The sequence below is a fragment of the Aspergillus niger genome, assembly GCF_000002855.4.
Source record: "Aspergillus niger supercontig An08".
In the NCBI taxonomy this organism is placed as follows: domain Eukaryota; kingdom Fungi; phylum Ascomycota; class Eurotiomycetes; order Eurotiales; family Aspergillaceae; genus Aspergillus; species Aspergillus niger.
Genome location: NT_166524.1, coordinates 2,253,674 through 2,270,842, shown reverse-complemented (window position 1 = coordinate 2,270,842; position 17,169 = coordinate 2,253,674). Strand labels below are relative to the sequence as shown.

The 17,169-nt window shown below is 46.8% G+C and overlaps 6 protein-coding genes across 6 annotated transcripts; 1 reads left to right on the top strand and 5 right to left on the bottom strand.

The window, feature by feature from the left end:
• Positions 1-776: 776 nt before the first annotated feature.
• On the bottom strand, positions 777-2,757 carry An08g09550 (uncharacterized protein; the record flags this gene model as incomplete). Its single annotated transcript, XM_059749314.1, has 5 exons — positions 777-1,136; positions 1,210-1,322; positions 1,399-1,864; positions 1,927-2,405; positions 2,454-2,757. 5 exons carry the CDS (start codon positions 2,755-2,757, stop codon positions 777-779), a joined length of 1,722 nt encoding a protein of 573 aa, XP_059606220.1.
• A 143-nt stretch (positions 2,758-2,900) lies between these two features.
• An08g09540 (uncharacterized protein) lies at positions 2,901-4,898 on the bottom strand (the record flags this gene model as incomplete). Its single annotated transcript, XM_059749313.1, has 7 exons — positions 2,901-3,053; positions 3,141-3,220; positions 3,310-3,361; positions 3,442-3,521; positions 3,836-3,957; positions 4,297-4,679; positions 4,710-4,898. 7 exons carry the CDS (start codon positions 4,896-4,898, stop codon positions 2,901-2,903), a joined length of 1,059 nt encoding a protein of 352 aa, XP_059606219.1.
• Positions 4,899-5,267: 369 nt separating this feature from the next.
• An08g09530 (uncharacterized protein) lies at positions 5,268-7,463 on the bottom strand (the record flags this gene model as incomplete). The annotated part of the gene is made up of 8 exons (XM_059749312.1): positions 5,268-5,533; positions 5,632-5,698; positions 5,876-6,019; positions 6,065-6,129; positions 6,214-6,295; positions 6,554-6,625; positions 6,725-7,245; positions 7,301-7,463. 8 exons carry the CDS (start codon positions 7,461-7,463, stop codon positions 5,268-5,270), a joined length of 1,380 nt encoding a protein of 459 aa, XP_059606218.1.
• A 1,105-nt stretch (positions 7,464-8,568) lies between these two features.
• On the top strand, positions 8,569-10,043 carry An08g09520 (uncharacterized protein; the record flags this gene model as incomplete). The annotated part of the gene is made up of 3 exons (XM_059749311.1): positions 8,569-8,678; positions 8,744-8,916; positions 9,178-10,043. 3 exons carry the CDS (start codon positions 8,569-8,571, stop codon positions 10,041-10,043), a joined length of 1,149 nt encoding a protein of 382 aa, XP_059606217.1.
• A 166-nt stretch (positions 10,044-10,209) lies between these two features.
• An08g09510 (uncharacterized protein) lies at positions 10,210-11,592 on the bottom strand (the record flags this gene model as incomplete). The annotated part of the gene is made up of 3 exons (XM_059749310.1): positions 10,210-10,791; positions 11,071-11,128; positions 11,174-11,592. The coding sequence occupies 3 exons, from the start codon at positions 11,590-11,592 to the stop codon at positions 10,210-10,212; spliced, it is 1,059 nt and encodes a 352-aa protein (XP_059606216.1).
• A 1,591-nt stretch (positions 11,593-13,183) lies between these two features.
• Positions 13,184-16,731, bottom strand: An08g09500 (uncharacterized protein; the record flags this gene model as incomplete). Its single annotated transcript, XM_059749309.1, has 5 exons — positions 13,184-14,442; positions 14,513-15,127; positions 15,195-15,689; positions 15,768-15,898; positions 16,613-16,731. The coding sequence occupies 5 exons, from the start codon at positions 16,729-16,731 to the stop codon at positions 13,184-13,186; spliced, it is 2,619 nt and encodes an 872-aa protein (XP_059606215.1).
• Positions 16,732-17,169: the final 438 nt, after the last annotated feature.

Here is a 17,169-nt window from a genome sequence, read left to right as displayed (position 1 = left end):
TCCGTTGCTGGAGGAAAAAGGATGTACAGGGGACTCTATCGAGGTGGAATTCATCCCACCGGCTCCACAAACCCTTCATCTCCATCCCACCGGATCAACTCCGAGTGGCCATCTGAGTAATCCTAATACGGATTCCCCAAGCTCATTCATTCAGTTGGGTACCCACCCGCAACAGCTTCAAAACTTAGTGCGGCAGTTTCAAATCGAGGCTAGAAAAGCAAGTTCACATAGATCCAGAGAAATCCAAGCTTTTTTTCAGAATGACCTTATACACCCTAAAAAGGAAATTGTTGAATTACTAATGTTCTGGATACTATAACCCCCAAACCTATAGATTCAGAAAACTAATTCTAAGTTCACTGATTGGAAATCAAAACTGACTGAGTCTGATACTAAAGCACCTTTTCACGGGGAGAGACCTTGAAATCCCGTCTTACAACCTTTGCAAATTTCATCAATGCATCCAAAATCGTAGGAATCTCCACTCAAGAACCTCTGGTGCTATCCCTTCTCTTCAGAGGCGGGCTCAACCTTTCCCTAACGAGGGAGACTCCGCGATCCACCCCATAACTACACCGCGGTTTAACCGAGACAATGAATAGGCGAGATAATCCATGAATAGGCTTGGAGCTAGAACTTGAAATTTCTGAAATGTCTGTTTATCTAGTCCTGAGGTTTCAACCTCTAATCAGAACAGTCAACTCAAGCACCGCACATGCTGGCTCATGCCACCCATTCTACCCCCACCAATCCCGGCAGTCTCCAATCACTCGACTCTAGATCCACAGATCCAGAGAATAGCCGTTTCGGTATGCCAACGCTGTCTGCGGCCCCTCCGCATCAATGACATACCCATACTCGCAACGATCATACGACACCTTTGGCTGGTCATGATAGAATCCATCATACTGGGCTCTCAGAGCGTCGAGGAGATTCTGCACCGACCCATCGGGGTGTAGGACTTCCCATGGCTTAATGCAGGTCCGACCCTTGCAGGACTTCAGGACGAGTAACAGGGCGTCAAGGCGATCGATCACCGCCGGAATGTCGTAGCCCAAGATTGTGGCGTTCTTAGTCTCGACGTGGGGGTGGAGGTTGTTGACTTGGTAGGGGTCGGTCTGTGTTGTCATTGAGGGCTGAGTTAGTAAACCACGTAAATCGAGAGGATTGTTTGGGAAGGTAGACGGGGTCAGGGGCAGGTAATCGTACACTAAGATCATACAGCTCGTGCTCGTTGTTGCACCACACTGAGTAGAACAAATTGTACTCCTGGCTGAGAATGCGGAGAGCTTTGTAAGTGTTATTGGGAACAGTTGGAGTTCCTATTGTATTTCCGTTAGCGGGTTCTTATTTCCTCGTTAATTGGAGGGAGGTACTTGCCTAAGTTCGACAAGCCACCTTCGAGCATCGCTTGCCCCCAGTACTCGACTGCCACGTGCTCATGCAGAGTTCCCTCCACATCGGCAATGGGCATAGGTGTCCCATCAAAGTCGTCGCGGAGCGGTAGACTAGCCAAGGAAAATAGTGTGGGTGCGATGTCAATGTGGGTCGTGACAATATCCTGCTGCTGGCCCTCGGGAATTCCGGGCCCGCGGATGAAGAACGGCACACGAATATCTTCGTCAAAGGCGCAGGTCTTGCCTGGTGGCAGCCTGTGCTGGCTAATGTGGAATCCATTGTCGGATGTGTAGATGATGTACGTGTTGTCAATTTCGGAGCTGGCTTCCAGACGAGCGATGAGCGAGTCAACCAGTTCGTCAACGCCCTGCAAGGCACGCAGACGCTGCCGGTAATAGTGGTCGTTGTAGTCGATGACGGATTGGTTGCGATAGGGGAGATTGTGAATCCAACTGACGCCAGTAGGCTATGATAAACGTCAGATTGGAAACCTCATCAAGCTAATGCGAGCAAGGTTGGGCAACTCACTTCCTTAGGGTTAAAGTTTGCCGTACGGGGAACCTTGGCCTCGGGGAACAGATGCTTATGGCGCTCTTCTGGAATGGGCTCATCCATCCATAGAGGGCCCGCCCCAGCACCATATGTCCCATTCATGTTCGAGTGGGGTGCAATGGGAGTCACGGTGAGAAAAAATGGCCGTTCACCCGTGAGAGCATCTTCCAAGAAGCCCATCGCCTTCTCAGTCAGGACTTCAGCTGTGTGGCGGCCAAGGTAGCTAACGGGCTGGTCGTGGTTGCGCTGGTAAGTCGCGTTCATGTAGTCGTAGGTGTAAGGGTCCAGCAAGAAGTCAGAGCCATTGAATCCCGCGGCATAGGGCTTGTCGTAGTAATCCACAGAATGAGAGTTCATCAATTTTCCCGTATAGTATGTGTCATACCCAGCCTTTTGCATCCATACGGGAAGGTAGTTATCGTTAAATCCTTGGTTAATGAACTTAGGATATCCGCCTGTAAGTAGTTAGAATGCGACAGCTAGCAATTGAAACTTAGACCTACCCCATGGGGGGTTCACGTCCGTCACATTGGTATTGTGGGCTTGTCGTCCTGTCAAAAGGCTGACTTGAGATGGGCAGCACAACGCCGTTGTAACGAAGTGATTATTGAAAGACATTCCCTTGTCTTGCATGTGCTTTGTAGTTAGAGGCATATACGACAGGGAGTCTAGCTTCAGATCCTGATCATCAGTCATGATAAAGAGGAAGTTCGGTGGTTTCGAGGCTGACTGAGCTGTGGCCAGGCCTGCCTCGAGGGCTGCCATGATACCACAAGTCAGAGCCAAACCGTTTGCGGACACCTTCATATTGACAATCTGCAGAGACGCTTAGTATTTGAGACTCCCTGGAGCTGTCAGTGGAACTATTTATATGCGTTCGAGTGATATCCGAACGTCATAACTGACCCTCCCCTCTCAACCGTTCTTTGTGGCCGTTCTTCCATGTATGCTTAACCAAGAGAAACCTCGCCGAATCCTGCGATCCTTCCCGATACCCATGCGAACATCACTTCCACGTTCAGTGTAAGTATCATTAAGTGGGAATAACTCGAACTCAATCCCTTGGGGCCAGTATGTGGGTCACCAAGAGGAATACGAGGGCGCTAGATCAGATTAAGCGGGGCCGGTTTCTGCAGCATCGGTGAAAAGTCATCTTTCTAAATACTGCATTTCCCGTCTCAAAGACCCACTTCTCCAACATTTCCACGTTGGAGGCTCAGTTTGATCGCCTTTGTCATCCCGGTGGGATGGATGGAGTGTCCTGGGCGCCCTACTCAGCTGCTTTGGAATAACTAATTAGCTACCTGCTGGTTAGTTAACTAGCGTGGGGGTCTCAGCAAAACGTAAGATCTACCGAACCGGTGAAAAGTTGAGTGAGGCACCAAGTAGGGATGGGCTTGAATACGCCGAGCTCAACTCAAACTGAAATATGTGATATTCCCAAAGCCTAGTGATGGATGTCGCTAGACTGCGTATGTCCCCATATCCCACCTGTTTCTCTGTAAAAGCGTTAACTTCGCCCTGGTCCGGATCTGCAAACATTACGGCGCCGGATATTTGCACTGTATAGGCTGATATATCTTAACTCCACGTGAGAGATTTGGGTAGTTCCTGGTAGGGGCCTACGTCGGCTTTCCCATACTTTTTGAGGTACTCATCAGCGCAAAGAAATCTTGATACGATGAATTAGTTTAAATGGGAAAAAGGAAATATCGAATCAATCTATCATTTATGGTGAGCTTTCTAGTTCGATGAGATAGACGGCCACAGCGGACTGTCCGCTTCAAGCCATTGATTTATGAGTCACATGTGGGTACTATTTGGTGTAGATGAAGAGAGATATGCCACATTCAGACGGGAACTACGCGAGGACGGAAAATTTAACAAGTGGACTGGAAATCCTTCTTCAATCTCATGACTGTTCCAATCAAGTTTCCCAAATCTGCAGCACCAGAATGCCAAATTCCAGATACTGCCAGTCTGATGAGGATAACAACTTTCCAAACGCTGTCTCAGACTCCATCCTCTGGATAATTGGTCCGGCATATGCCCTGAACTCCTTCGCCGATCTCCTTCACATATTTATCCTCTACATATCTAGTACTAGAACAGGGCGTGGCATATGTACCTCGTAATCAGACATAGCTCAGTTCAACGGGAAGCTGGTTCCACGTAGGCAGGCTTCACCACGTAACACAGGGAGACCTTCTTTTAAAAAGACTATATTCCAACAAAGTAACACTCAACTATTAACCCCCTCTCATTACTTCATATCATTTAGCAGGAATTGTAATTGGGCCTGTTCAGATTTCACTAAAGCTCACAAAATGCATTCCACCTCCACACCGATAACCATCGCGCTGTCTAATCCACTCATACCCAAAGGGACAGTTTCCCAGCTCTTTGAGGCGCTCTTGAATATCCCTTTCTTCCTGGGCTGCTTTCTCCTTCTCTGCCAGCGATTCTTGGAATTTCTCCAGCAGCTGGCGTACTTTAGTCAGCTTCTGCTGGCATTCGGATTCTTGAGAGTCAGAATCAGCTTGCCGAATCACTGACTCATATTTTGTAGCTTCCGACCTCAGGCGAGCAGTGATCTTGTGAAGGCTGTTAATTCCCTCCTGATGAAATCTTGCTGCTGCCTTGTCTAACTGCAGCTGATCCCATACTTCATCGGAGATATTAGGATCACGAGGTGCGTTCATCGGTGGTGGTTCTTGTCCTTCCTCGTTCTGCCCACGCGGAGATTAAGCCTTTAACACCATTTCTTGTTTCTCAGTAGTTGGCGTCATTGAAGCAGGCTTCACTATATCAATATTTTTCTGGATGTGGGTCTTCGACGGTGGTCGAGCTCGTGCACGGGCATAATCAGATAGTTCCTCAGAAGGCGATGCCTTTCGCTTCTGAGAGAAGTTAATTACTGCTATTCGATTATGCCGTTGTTGAATCATAAAAGAAATCTCCTCTCGCACAATAGCTTCGGGAATGTCGGTTGATAAAGAAAAAGTATAGCCTCGCATTATCCGTGAAAAGATCGCCTTGGAAAGCGTGTGAATATCACGGGCGTTTGTCCAGGACGGCATCATAGAAAGTCTTCTGAAGGAAATCTCAAGACAGCTTTGCAACTCTGAAGATAATTTTAATTTCATCGTGCCAAGTCCCCTGAGTTCCAATATTTTATACAACAATGAAATACTGTCACTGGCAGAGATATTCTTGAAATGAATGACTTCAGAAAAGCGTCCGATCAGGCCCTAATTAGCTTCCATAAGTTCATTCATCTCATCTTCGTATCCGGCCAAGATTATTACCAGCTTATTTCAGTACCAGTCCTTGGTAAGATTATTGACCATTTTAATAACAGCATCCTTCCCGTATGTCCCGTCGGCCAGTTTATAAGCTTCATCAATAAACAAAACCCGTTCTAAGACCGACTCAAAAGCCTTCTTAGTCTTTGGTCCAGTGTGACCGACATACTCGCCTATCAAATCCATAGCAGAGCATTCCACAACATCTTTGATCGCAAGCAAGCCCATCTCATAGAAAACTACGCCCATTCTCTTCGCCGTTGTTGTTTTCCCAGTTCCTGCAAAACAATCAGCGAATAGTCAATCTCTCTATTTCTGCGATATTTCTACATACCTGGTGGACCACAGAAGATGAAGTTAAATAGTATTTACTCACGTGGGTCCTGGCCAAGAACCTTCATACTTCTGGCAATTCGCTGATAGGCTTCTAACCTTTCGACAAGCTGTTAGCAGCCAACAAAATCGTGGAAAATACTTCTAATACTTCCCAGTTCAGAATTGCCTCTGTCAAATTCCAGATCTAGATCTTATGGCTCAAGAACATCCCCTTTTTCTTGACTCCCCCCCTCCAAAAAGCGCCGATGTTGATTGATCTTAGCCCGATCTAGTAAAATGTCAACTTCAGCTGCGTTACCAAAATTTGGTCCATTCCGAGCTCGCCGAAGGACTTCTAAGACAGCATTCCTAGCCTCTTCGGAAGCCGAAAACCCCTGTTGACTAAGTTTAAGATCAAGTATCTGCCATAGCTCATCATCCGTGTAGTCCTTGAAGTCAAAGGCAGATGCCAGAGGGAATCATCGCGCTAGTACCGGGTTGACAATATTAAGCATCGATTCCATAGACTCTCTGTATCCCAAGAGAAGAACGCATCGGTCTTCACAAGAAATACTTTACACCTCTGAGGCAATTATATCTACGACCGCCGCTCGATATAGATCAGATAATATGACTGAATTACCATCTCCACCTCCAAGCATATATGCCTCGTCGATGATAAGCACTTTGCCCTTTGTAGCATCAAAGATAGCCCAGGTATTCGCCTCTGACTATCCAAGAGCACTGCCAATGAAATCAGAAGAGTTCTTCAGTACGACTTCGCCATTACTAAGCAGTCCAATATCAGCCAATATTTAACCATATAATTTCGCGACTGTTGTTTTTCCGATGCCCGGATTACCGAGAAAAAGTTTGTTCAAAGAGCATTCGACTAACAGCTTTTCATCTAATTCGCGCTCGTAATTAAGTTATAGTCGATGAATTAATGCCTCGACCGCATTCTTAACAGCTCGCAAGCCTACCATCCCGAGAAGCTTTTTCCACGCAGTGCTAGTATCAAATGCGCTTGAAGGGGCCGGGCCAATAAGGTCTTCCTAGATCAGAAAAAAATTGTCGATGTTATATCCAGTTTTCATTTCTCGAAAGAGACGATCAGCTTGTCGGTGGAGGATCACTAACAATGCAGTTTACACATTTCTAATATTTCCAAATCCATATCGGCCACGTCCACGGGCGATTCGCCGAACAACTATTCGCATAAAGCGGCCGTCCAGGCCATCTTCGGCCCTTATTTTGTCACCAAACCTCATCGTCAGCTCATGAACAAGAATTTGATGAAGCTCATGGTCTTGGTAGTCGGGAAACTTTATTATCATGGGTATAAGACTCGAAAAAGCTAGATGGTGACCTCTGAACTCCAGCATCTGCTTTCCATGGCCAGCGAAAACAACAACGACCTTCCCAGTTAACCTCTCCACCTGGGATAGAAGCACATTGAGGACCGCAGTTCCATCACATATACCAGAGAAAAGCAATTGATGAGCATCGTCGACAAGAAGAACGCCTCCATCCTCAACCTCATCCAGCAGGCGTTGAATACTCCAGACCCCTTCTGAGGCAAGTCGAGTCCCATTCACTGTCACAATATCGCCAACCGGGAGTACATCCGCCTCGTACAAGAATTTCGCATAATGCTCCGCGACCGTTGTTTTCCCTACTACAAATTATTCCTTGTCCGAGACAAGACATAATAGTGCTAAAGAACTCACCAGTACTAGGATTACCAATAAAAACAGCCCCGAATTTGTTCTTGCGGTGACTAACTTGCTGTCTTCCTGAAATAATAATGAATATGTTGATCTCGACAAACTTCTTTTTCACCTCGCACAGTCCAATCATTTCCATCAATAAATCAAGCGCAGTGTTGGACATATCCCAGGCACGCTTTTAGAATATCCAGTCACTCTTGGGCGTGCATTCGTGGATCTCCCGCGGAGACTCGGTCGCGCTGTCCACAATGCCATGGAGGATGGACGAGGAAGATTTTATATCGGTTGCCGGTGGGGTCGTCAAATGCAGGTGAAGTTTCTCATCGATATTACTTGAGAGTGTCTCGAGATTATCCATATTTCCACTATAAGAATCTGAGCTATGGTTCCCGCTGGGAGATCAATATAACGAGAAGCATACATACAAGCTCTACCATACAAACAAAACTGGCGCATGCGATGAAGAATACTATCAAAAATCGAGATTAATTTCAATCACCCGGCCTATTTTTTCTCTAGTGCGCAACTGGTAGGGGGCGGTGACACCAGAGCATAAGCGGCACATCCCTTATTTGAAAAGCCCAATATAGCGATACACATTCGGCATAGTAGCAAGACGACTGAAACAGCATGAGATAACCTGATTTTAGGCATGGATGGCTCAGAGAAGAGACCTCTTAACAATACTTGTCCGATGCTTATCTTGGGCCACTATAATACGATTGCCTAGCCTAGGCTCATTTGCTGCACAGCCTTGTGGCTGATGCGATTACCTAGGGGCAGCCATGCAGTGACAACAACTTTCGTTTATAACAGTACTACGGTGTTGTCAAGGTTTAATAATCTTTTTATCATCTTTTGTATTTTTGCTTCCGTGTTATCGTGCGTCTCTGCTTTAGGAGGCATATAAGGAGAGGGCGCTTCGGAAATGGCCTATGACGCAATCAGACTTGGACTAATGGGATAGGCTCGACGGGGTATGTAGGGCTCGGGTAGTGCTGGGAAAGAAATCCTGCGGCCCGGCGGGCGCGTACCTAACGAATAGGGTGGCAAGAGATGGGCATACTGACAGCAAGGCTGGGAGCACAGCCTCTTGTTTGATCCAAGCTCTTAAGCCTCCCGGGGTCGTAGTGAAAAGTAAATTAACGGTCTGCTCGCGAAAGATCTCTCAAACATATCTTCTTCGAAACTGGACTCCCCGGCTCTCTGATTCTCCCAGATGCAGTGCCTGCGATCATTTCTAAACCTTGTAATCAACATCAAGCACTATGACTGCCGCAAGACGAAAACGTTTACTCAATAAGGTTCAGAATTATCCAAAAAGAAGAAAGAATGGACCTGATCCGTTCACCATATTAAATGATGATGGCGGAACATGGTAAGTAGTATTATTCTCCTTCCCAGTTTTTCCTTATAATAGTCCTTTTGAGACACTCGTAACAGGACTAATAATAAAGGCAGTGAATCTCCAATCGTCCCAGATCCTCATGAAACAATCAGAAATGACACCACCACACAACCAGATATTATAGACTCAATATCTTCCAACAAGGTCGAAGACATACTGCGACTCGACCTCGGAACTAAAAAAAGATTATCTCGCACTGAGGCCTTCGGTGCGTTTCTCAACGCGGCTCTATCTGACAAGACCTTCTCAACCAGAAGATCGCGCCCAAGGCAACCACGATTTCCAGGTGTCACCGAGAATACATCCATGACAAACCTCAAACGTGCAACGGAGTGTCTGAGCACGCTTGCGCAGACATTTAGCTCAGCCCAACAAATAGACTTCGACTTTGAGAGGCTAACAAAAGAGGCCCCAACTAACAGAAATAATAGAAAAGGAAAATCACAATAGTCACCTCTTCATTTTGCAGCTCAGAGAGATAGTGCCAGATTATGTCAAGCGCTTTTGGACAAGGACGCATTTATAGACGCCAGGGAAGACGACTCCTGGACACCCCTGATGCTAGCGGCTCAGAACGGTCATTATAATGCATGCTGTACCCTAATCAAGCGCGGAGCCGATGTCAATGCAGTTGCAGAGGACTCCCATACAGCATTACTACAAGCTGTCGCGACTGAGAAGATCAAAGTCGTCCAGCTCCTGCTCAACCATGGGGCTGATATAAGAGCACATTTGAAAAACCACAATTGCATTAAAATGGCAGCCTACCATTCGAACCCAGACCTCCTTCGATTATTGATTCAGCAAGATCATGGTAGTGTGAATACCCCTAGTGACCGACAATGGACTCCACTTCACTTCACCGCTCAGTTCGATAAAGAGCATACCCTAGAAACGGCACAGATACTCATAGACGCTGGTGCCAATGTTAATTCTCATACTAACCTGGGAGTTACGCCTCTTTTCCTGGCTGTTCAATCAAATCGGCTCGACTTGGTTAAACTCCTTATCAACAAAGGCGCTGAGATTAACGTGTGCACCGAACAAGATATTACCCCGCTGGAAAGAGCAATAGACAATTCTAACATTTCTATTATTGATTTCCTCATCGACCAAGGAGCCTGGACAGATCACGTGGATAGAAGAGGTTTCAATATCATTCATATTGGAGCGATGCAAGGGGATGTGGCTGTTCTAGAAAGAATTCTCAAGACAGGTGCCAATATAAAGGCATCTTCGACTGACGGGAAGAAACTTCGGCCGATACATGTCGCCATCAACAACAACAATAAAGAGATCGCGTTGACTCTATTAGAACATGAAGCACAGCCGTGAGGGTCTCTCTCTCTCTCTCTCTCAAATGTTAACTCTCTATTTCACGACTTTTTCTTTCATATATATATATATTTTTTTTTTTTTTGGGTTTTCCTCGTCTCATTTAAAGCTTTTTTACGATGTCACTCTTCGCTCAAATATATATTTATCCCAGTACATGTCCGAGCTAGCTAGATAACAAGGCAACCACATCATTGTATTTCTTGTTTCGAGCCCTTTCCAACGCCGTTTCCCTGCCTCTTCCTCCGCGTATCATTGCATCGGCCTTATGCAAAATCAAGCAACGCACCACCTCCGTAAAACCTCCTCCAGCCGCACCATAGAGGGCCGTTCGATTCTCGGTGTCTCTCACATTGACGTTAGCGTTTTTGGACAAAAGCTCTCGGGCTGTTTCCTCTTTTCCAGCCCATGATGCCCATTGCAATGGTGTGCGGCGGTCTTTATCGCGGGCGTCTACCTCAGCCCCTTTGCCTAGAAGAAGGCGGACCATAGCTATATCTCCCCGCCAGGCAGAAATATGCAACGCTATCTCCATGCGACTGCCTCTGGCAGAAGGATTGACACCTATCTCCATCAGCTTCCGCGCTAGGTTGAAGTAACCGTGCCGCGCCGATTCAGTCATTGCTCTTGCCATGTGGGATGAAGATACGCGATGATCCAGGGTCATGGAAGTCATAAGACGGAAGATAGACTCGAACTCCTCACTCGCATGAGCCTCAAGCTGCTTGCGAAGCTCATCTAGTTTGGCCTTCGCAAGCGTGCTCGATTTCTCAGCTCATGCCCGGTCTCTAAGATTATAAAGTCTATATTAGTACCTGTTATAACAGCATAACCAAGGGGGTGATGATTACTCATTCGCTTCCATCCACACATAAAGCGCATTGCTCTGCGCCTTTACAGCGAGAGCGCTAGGAAGCAACCCTTCTCTGTTTTTCTTCAGCACACAGGTCGATAGCTCCTTTGCAGAGGGCCAGTTATCATCTTATAAGATCTAGAGAAGCAAATCATCATCCCCCTAAAGACAGACCAGGGCATGGAAAACCGTGCCCCCAGTTAAATCACCCGCACTTCCATCGAGGAATCCGCTACAGAGATTTTGATGGCACAATATTAGATGGGAACGACAGTACCTGTACATTAGATTCATAATAAGCACGATCTCCTTGGGGCTGAAGCAGATCCGATGCTTGGCCATAATCAGCAGATACTTATAAACAAAGCAGGCCACAACCATGGATGAAAGTTCGGAATCCGCATCAGTAGCCATTACCTGCCAGAAGCTCTCACTTCGTTGGTAGCTTTCGAGTGAACAGTCCAATTTCATCGCGACAGCCAGTAGCTGGAGAGCAGATGGCCTATCCTTCTCACTTGGGCTAAGACATTCGCCAACCACCAGAGACAACAACTCCGAAATGGGCGCGCGGTCCATTGGTCGCAAGCTATCAAGCTTGGAAATCCGAGCAATCAAACCTCGCGGTTGGTCCTGGATAGGGATTTCGTACGTCAACATAATATGCAGAACTGCTCCGACTGCCCATATGTTATTCATGGTGGACCACTTAGTAATAGTTCTCGATCGTTTCTCTTCTTCCGCAATTTCCTGAGTGGATCGTCAATATTTGTCTCTTCTAAACTATTGATCTCCATCCAATTCTTACCAGAGCCCAGTAGACCTTTGTTCCTATCATCTAAGTCGATAGTGCTCTTCCGTTCTCTTCTAGTTTAAATGATGTACCAAAATCCCCAAGCTTCACTATAAATTCAACGGATCCATCGAATTGCGACTGACTCAGGAGAACTGGTTCAGGAAGTCAGCTCGCCATCTTTTATTTTCGATAGAGGAAAATTTATTTATTCTCATGTACCTACTATTCCCAGGCTTGATGTCGCGATGAAGAATAGCGTTCCAGGACGATTCAAATCCACTATAAATAACATCCCAACAACTTGCTTTAAGTCCAAAATGGCATCTTGCTAGAGCAGAGGCAAGACCCTCGAGAATATGCCAAACAAATTCGTCCGGCATATGGGTCCTGTCCGAGATCCAATCATCAGTACTGCTGCCAGTTTTTATTGTTCTGCGTCACGCTTACCCTCTATCTTCTGCCTCACACAGGAGCTCTTGAAGGTCTCCATGGCCGCAAAATTCCATGTATATCTCGATCCTTTTGTTGTCGATCTCATGGTGCACATATGATAAGATATATAGATAGTCCAGGTACATGTAGCATTGGAGCTCCAAGTCTGTCGCCCGGAGGTGTCTCTTTCGGCTTTCCTCTCACATGAACGAGTCAAGAGTAATCACCTTTCTTACATATTCCTTCCATTCCAGAGTAGCATCAGTATAATAGTCTAATATTACAATATTATTATCTTAGGGTTAGGGAAACTGACACCTTAACAGGTCCCACACCTGACCTTATATACCACTCCATACAACCCTTTTCTCAAGACATCTTCTTCGCCATCCTCGATCTCCCCGCCAAATACGTGCGGTTGACAGATCTCTTCGTTACAACAGTAAACTACGATCGCTTTCGACAGATCTTCGCCTGAGGAGTCTGTGTCTATTATGTCATGTCCACTCCAGATTATAGAATGGAGGAGCTCAACTTGTTCTGACATTATATCCACTCGGGCCAGGTAGCTAGGCTGGAACTACAAACAAAAAAGCCTGCAAGAAACAAGTGGAACAACTGGACTACTTCAGCACTCATACTATTATAATTAAGCTATATTCTGCGCTTATTATTAAATCTCTTACTTTCAAGTTTCCAGTGAAAGGCTGAGCTGATCACACTTGTCCACGTCATTTAGCTCTGTGAGGCTGTCAGGCTGCATTCCACTTTCACCGCCCAATATCTGTGGCGTGTCAGCCTAACTGGGACTGTTATGCAGCACTAAGTACCTGCCCGATCCCTGTTCGAGGATGCGGATTTGCACAGCCACATTCTCCTCATCTGCTACTTTATTTATTTCATTCTATTGTTATTCTTCTATCTTTGTGGCTATGGCAAACAATATCTTTCCTTCTTCTTGATCTATCTCCTACCCGATTTTCTCAATCTAGATCCTAGCCTCTGCAAATTCCGTGCTAACTTTTTCATAAAATCATGTTCTGGACCCAGGGCCTTCTCATATCATAACAACGCATCCTCATAGATTCGTTTCGCCTTTCTGGACTTCCCGGATTTGATGCAAAGATCCCCTATGTTCACAACCACCGTCAGAGTTGCCGGGTCATTGAAATCTAGAGTCCTGTGAAGACTATTCACTGCCCGGCGAAACATCTGTTTGGCTTCCTTCCATTTACCTTGGTCAGTGTAAAGAGTCCCCAGATTGAGGACAATTTTGAGCGTCGAAGAGCTACTATGGCCAAGAGCATTTTCAAATCCCATCAATGCTCTGCGATACACCTCCTCTGCCTCCGCGAATTTTCTTTGATCGCTGTAGAGATTTCCCAGGTTCCCAAGAATTGCCAGAATGGACTCACTTCGCGGTCCGTGCGTCTCCTCAAATCCAGCCAGAGCACGCTGATATAGACTCTCTGCTTGGTGAAATTCCTTCTGATTGCGATAAAGATTGGCGAGATTGTTGATGATTTGGAGTCGGGACGCCAGGGGGTAATTAAGTCCTGCCGAAGTTTCCAGCCGGGTCAGAGCAAGCTGGTACATTTGCTTGGCCTCGTTCGGCTTTCGTTGACTTTTGTATAGAAGCCCCAAGTTATGAAGCGCTTGGATCAGTGCCGGCTCCTGTGGTATTGAAGGGCTCTTTGAAAGACAAGCCAGCATCCGGTTGGCGTGGGGGAGGACGCGCTGCTGCAAAACCCAGTGTTGCTTCTCAGCGACCGAGGGCACGGCATGTCCGATTGCAGCAAGGGCAGTCATCCTGAGTTGCATACGCGTGGGCTGATCCAGTTCGCCCAGTAGTTCGTAGTGACACCAGTCGTGAACCACGGGGTGCACGGAGTAGCTGGAACATTGTGGATTTGACTCCACCAAAGAAAATGAAATCAGCAAATTGACGTTGGCGAGAAAGCTTGTTTCGTCTGAAACTATACTTTGGAACCACTGGGGGATTATACTGCAAATTGCAATATTTCCACTCCTTATTAGCTGGAACCAGACGTCTTGATTATCGAAGTAAGAAAGAAGCAGCAGTAAGTTCGCAGCCGCTGCATTTCTTTTGCGTACTTCGTCGTAGGAAATCTTCCATGTTGTCAAGAGGTTCCCGTTCGAGTATTCGAGGTGGGCTGTGGTCGTCTGTTGCATTCTTTTCCACGACTGTTCATAATGGCGCAGGTAATTCCGGAAGCTTATTCCGGTACCGTGAATGTAGGAGCCGGCCATTACGATAGCAAGGGGTAGGCACCCCAGTCGATTGACGAGGTCTTTTGCTTCTATATAATATGAGCACTTCGCCGTTCCTGACATCCTATAATGGGAAAGAGATTCCAGAGAGGACCTTACCGTTGTTGACTGTTGGGGCAGATTTCTCACGTGCAATCTCATATCCCGAGCAGTTCACCAGAAGCTGCATCGCTTCTTCAGTGGGAAGTCGCCTAATCTGCTGGTAATTACCAAGTCGTGCCAGCTTCGCATGGCGGGTAGTGATCAAAATTGATCCATGATCAGCCGGTGGGAAGGAGTCGCAAATATTTTCACCGTCATGATCGACATTGTCAAACACAAGTAGCCACTTGGAATTTTCATTCATGCTAAGCCAGCGGAGAGTATGGCTGGCCTTTTCCTCAATGCTTTCCTCCGCAAATTCATCTTTGAATCCTTGTATACCAGGCAGCCTCGACAAAATCGATACCATTGAATGAAGAACCGTTTCTCTGCTCTGCCCATTGACCCAAAGAACGGCTGTAAAGTCGTTCTTGTGACGTCGGGCAAATTCAACGGCCAGCTGTGTCTTTCCCATCCCCCCAAGTCCTTGAATGACCACTACCTTTTGCTGGTTTCGTTTTCCCGGCTGTAAACAATTCCATAACCGGAGTAAGTCTCCCCGACGACCAAGAAATCCATTCATGACTGGGATGCCTGTCAAGTCAAATGGAACCCGAAACGGCTCGTTTCTACCTGAGATCGACGGTCAGCGTGATTGAATCAAACATACGGACATAAGCATTACTGATGACGAACTCACCTTCGTCAGACTTGGGAGCGCCCGGGATCACTGAGAGAAGCTCCTTCGCATAGGCCGCGGCGGTAGCCGCGGCGTATGGCTGCCATCTCTTGTTCTTGTGCGAATCGCAATAGTCGCATATCCCACGAACCACTAGACAGGGGAAATGATCCATCAACCCGGCGGCTTCCATTTCGAAGCATTTGACATCCAATTCTCCTGCCAGGCGATCTCGCGTTATTCCGTGTTTCATCACCTGATTTCCTGAGGCAATCAACCCGTAGTGAATCTTAGGATGTGTTGAAGCTCGGTCCTGTCGAGCAATGAGTTTGCTTTGATCGCATCTCTCACACGTACTGCTCTCTTCGAAATGCTCATACTCTGCAGGGAAAAGTTGGTCGCATTGCGGACCAGGATATCTGAACTTGGCAGCTACACCAGGTTGCCTCGACTGCAAATCGGCTAGGATATCCGAAATTCTGCTTTCATGTCCTATATGACCGGCTTCCAATTTTGCTATGGCAGTCAACAATATCTGAGGAGGTTTATTGAGGCACGAGATTCGGTGAAACCGGCCTTCTCAACCGGTTTTACCAAAGTCGTACTGGATCACTCCGCCTGAGGTCCCCGACGGTTTGCTGACGACCACATCCCCCAGCCGAATATCATCTTCCGTTGAAGAATTGTCGGATACAGGCACCCCTCCACCAATTCCGACCATTAACCTAATTCGGACAGACGGGAAGGAGGCGCGGAGTTGGCTCGCGACAACCGCTGCGGATATGGTACCATATACTCCGAAGGGTAGGGAGGCGATAACAACGTTGTGTTCGTGAATTGCCCCCACTATGTAAGTGTTTTGATCGGATTTGTCAACAGGTGGGACAGGATGCACCTCATCCAGCATCGCTTCCGCCGCGGCCATTTCCAGGGGAAGCGCACAGATCCATGCTACCGTGTAATCGCGGTGGTTGAGCTTTCTAGTACGCATTTACTCAGAAGAAGTAAGGATCCCCCCTCAACGAGAGAATGAAAGGGCAATAGTGATCGGGAGGGGGGCGGTCAGTGTCAGTGACATGCCTAGTATAGGCAACTGGGAGACTGGCAGATGATAAGCAAATATTGGCACCGTGGTCTGTTTCGAAAAATGAGGCTGGTCAGCCTCAGCCTCACTAGCCTACCAATCAGGAATTGGAAAGGAGGCAGTACGGCTACTACTACGCCGACTAGGCTACTACCTAGAGTACTTATGCAGCCATGGCTTAGCCTGGCTGGTGTAGTCCTAGCGCAGCTCCCGTTTCGACCGCAGCTCGCCCTATGACGACAGTGCCCAATCTTCACTTCATAGTGTTATCATGGAAATTCTAGCCTAAGTCACTCAAAAGCCAACTCAGTATAGATTTGTACCATTTGATAACATCCCCATTTTGATTTCACACATATTCTCATCAATGTCGGTGTAGCCGTTCTGTCTTTGCCTGGTGGCGTCGTCGATAGGCTGCTGATCGCAGTGCTGTTTCTGCCCGATATGTCCGCTTTGCTCAACTTTGCCACGCATCAGCCTGAGTACACCCGACAAGTTCAGCCACTAAACAAATTTGCGAGCACCGATACCAACCTAATTTACTCTGAATCAGTTCATCCTATTAGTGATACTTCTTGTCCGAGCTATACCCGGGGGAGGGAAAGATTAAATTCATACAAAGCAGAAATTATAACAATCACAATAACGTGGTATTCCTGCATATATATCTTTGATGGCACCTCGACAGATTCTATAACGGCCAAATGAATTTAGGAGTTTTGTAGCTCTGCAGATTCACAAGGCATTAGTCAAGTCTGATAACAGCATATTATCGGCTGTATCACAGTTTGAGCGTGCTAAGATATATTCCCATATCCAATCCTTTCCTTGTAGGGATAGTTATAGTAATTACAACCAGATAATCGCTATGGCTACATAATGCAGCCAAGCAAGACACTGCTACTGGCAGCG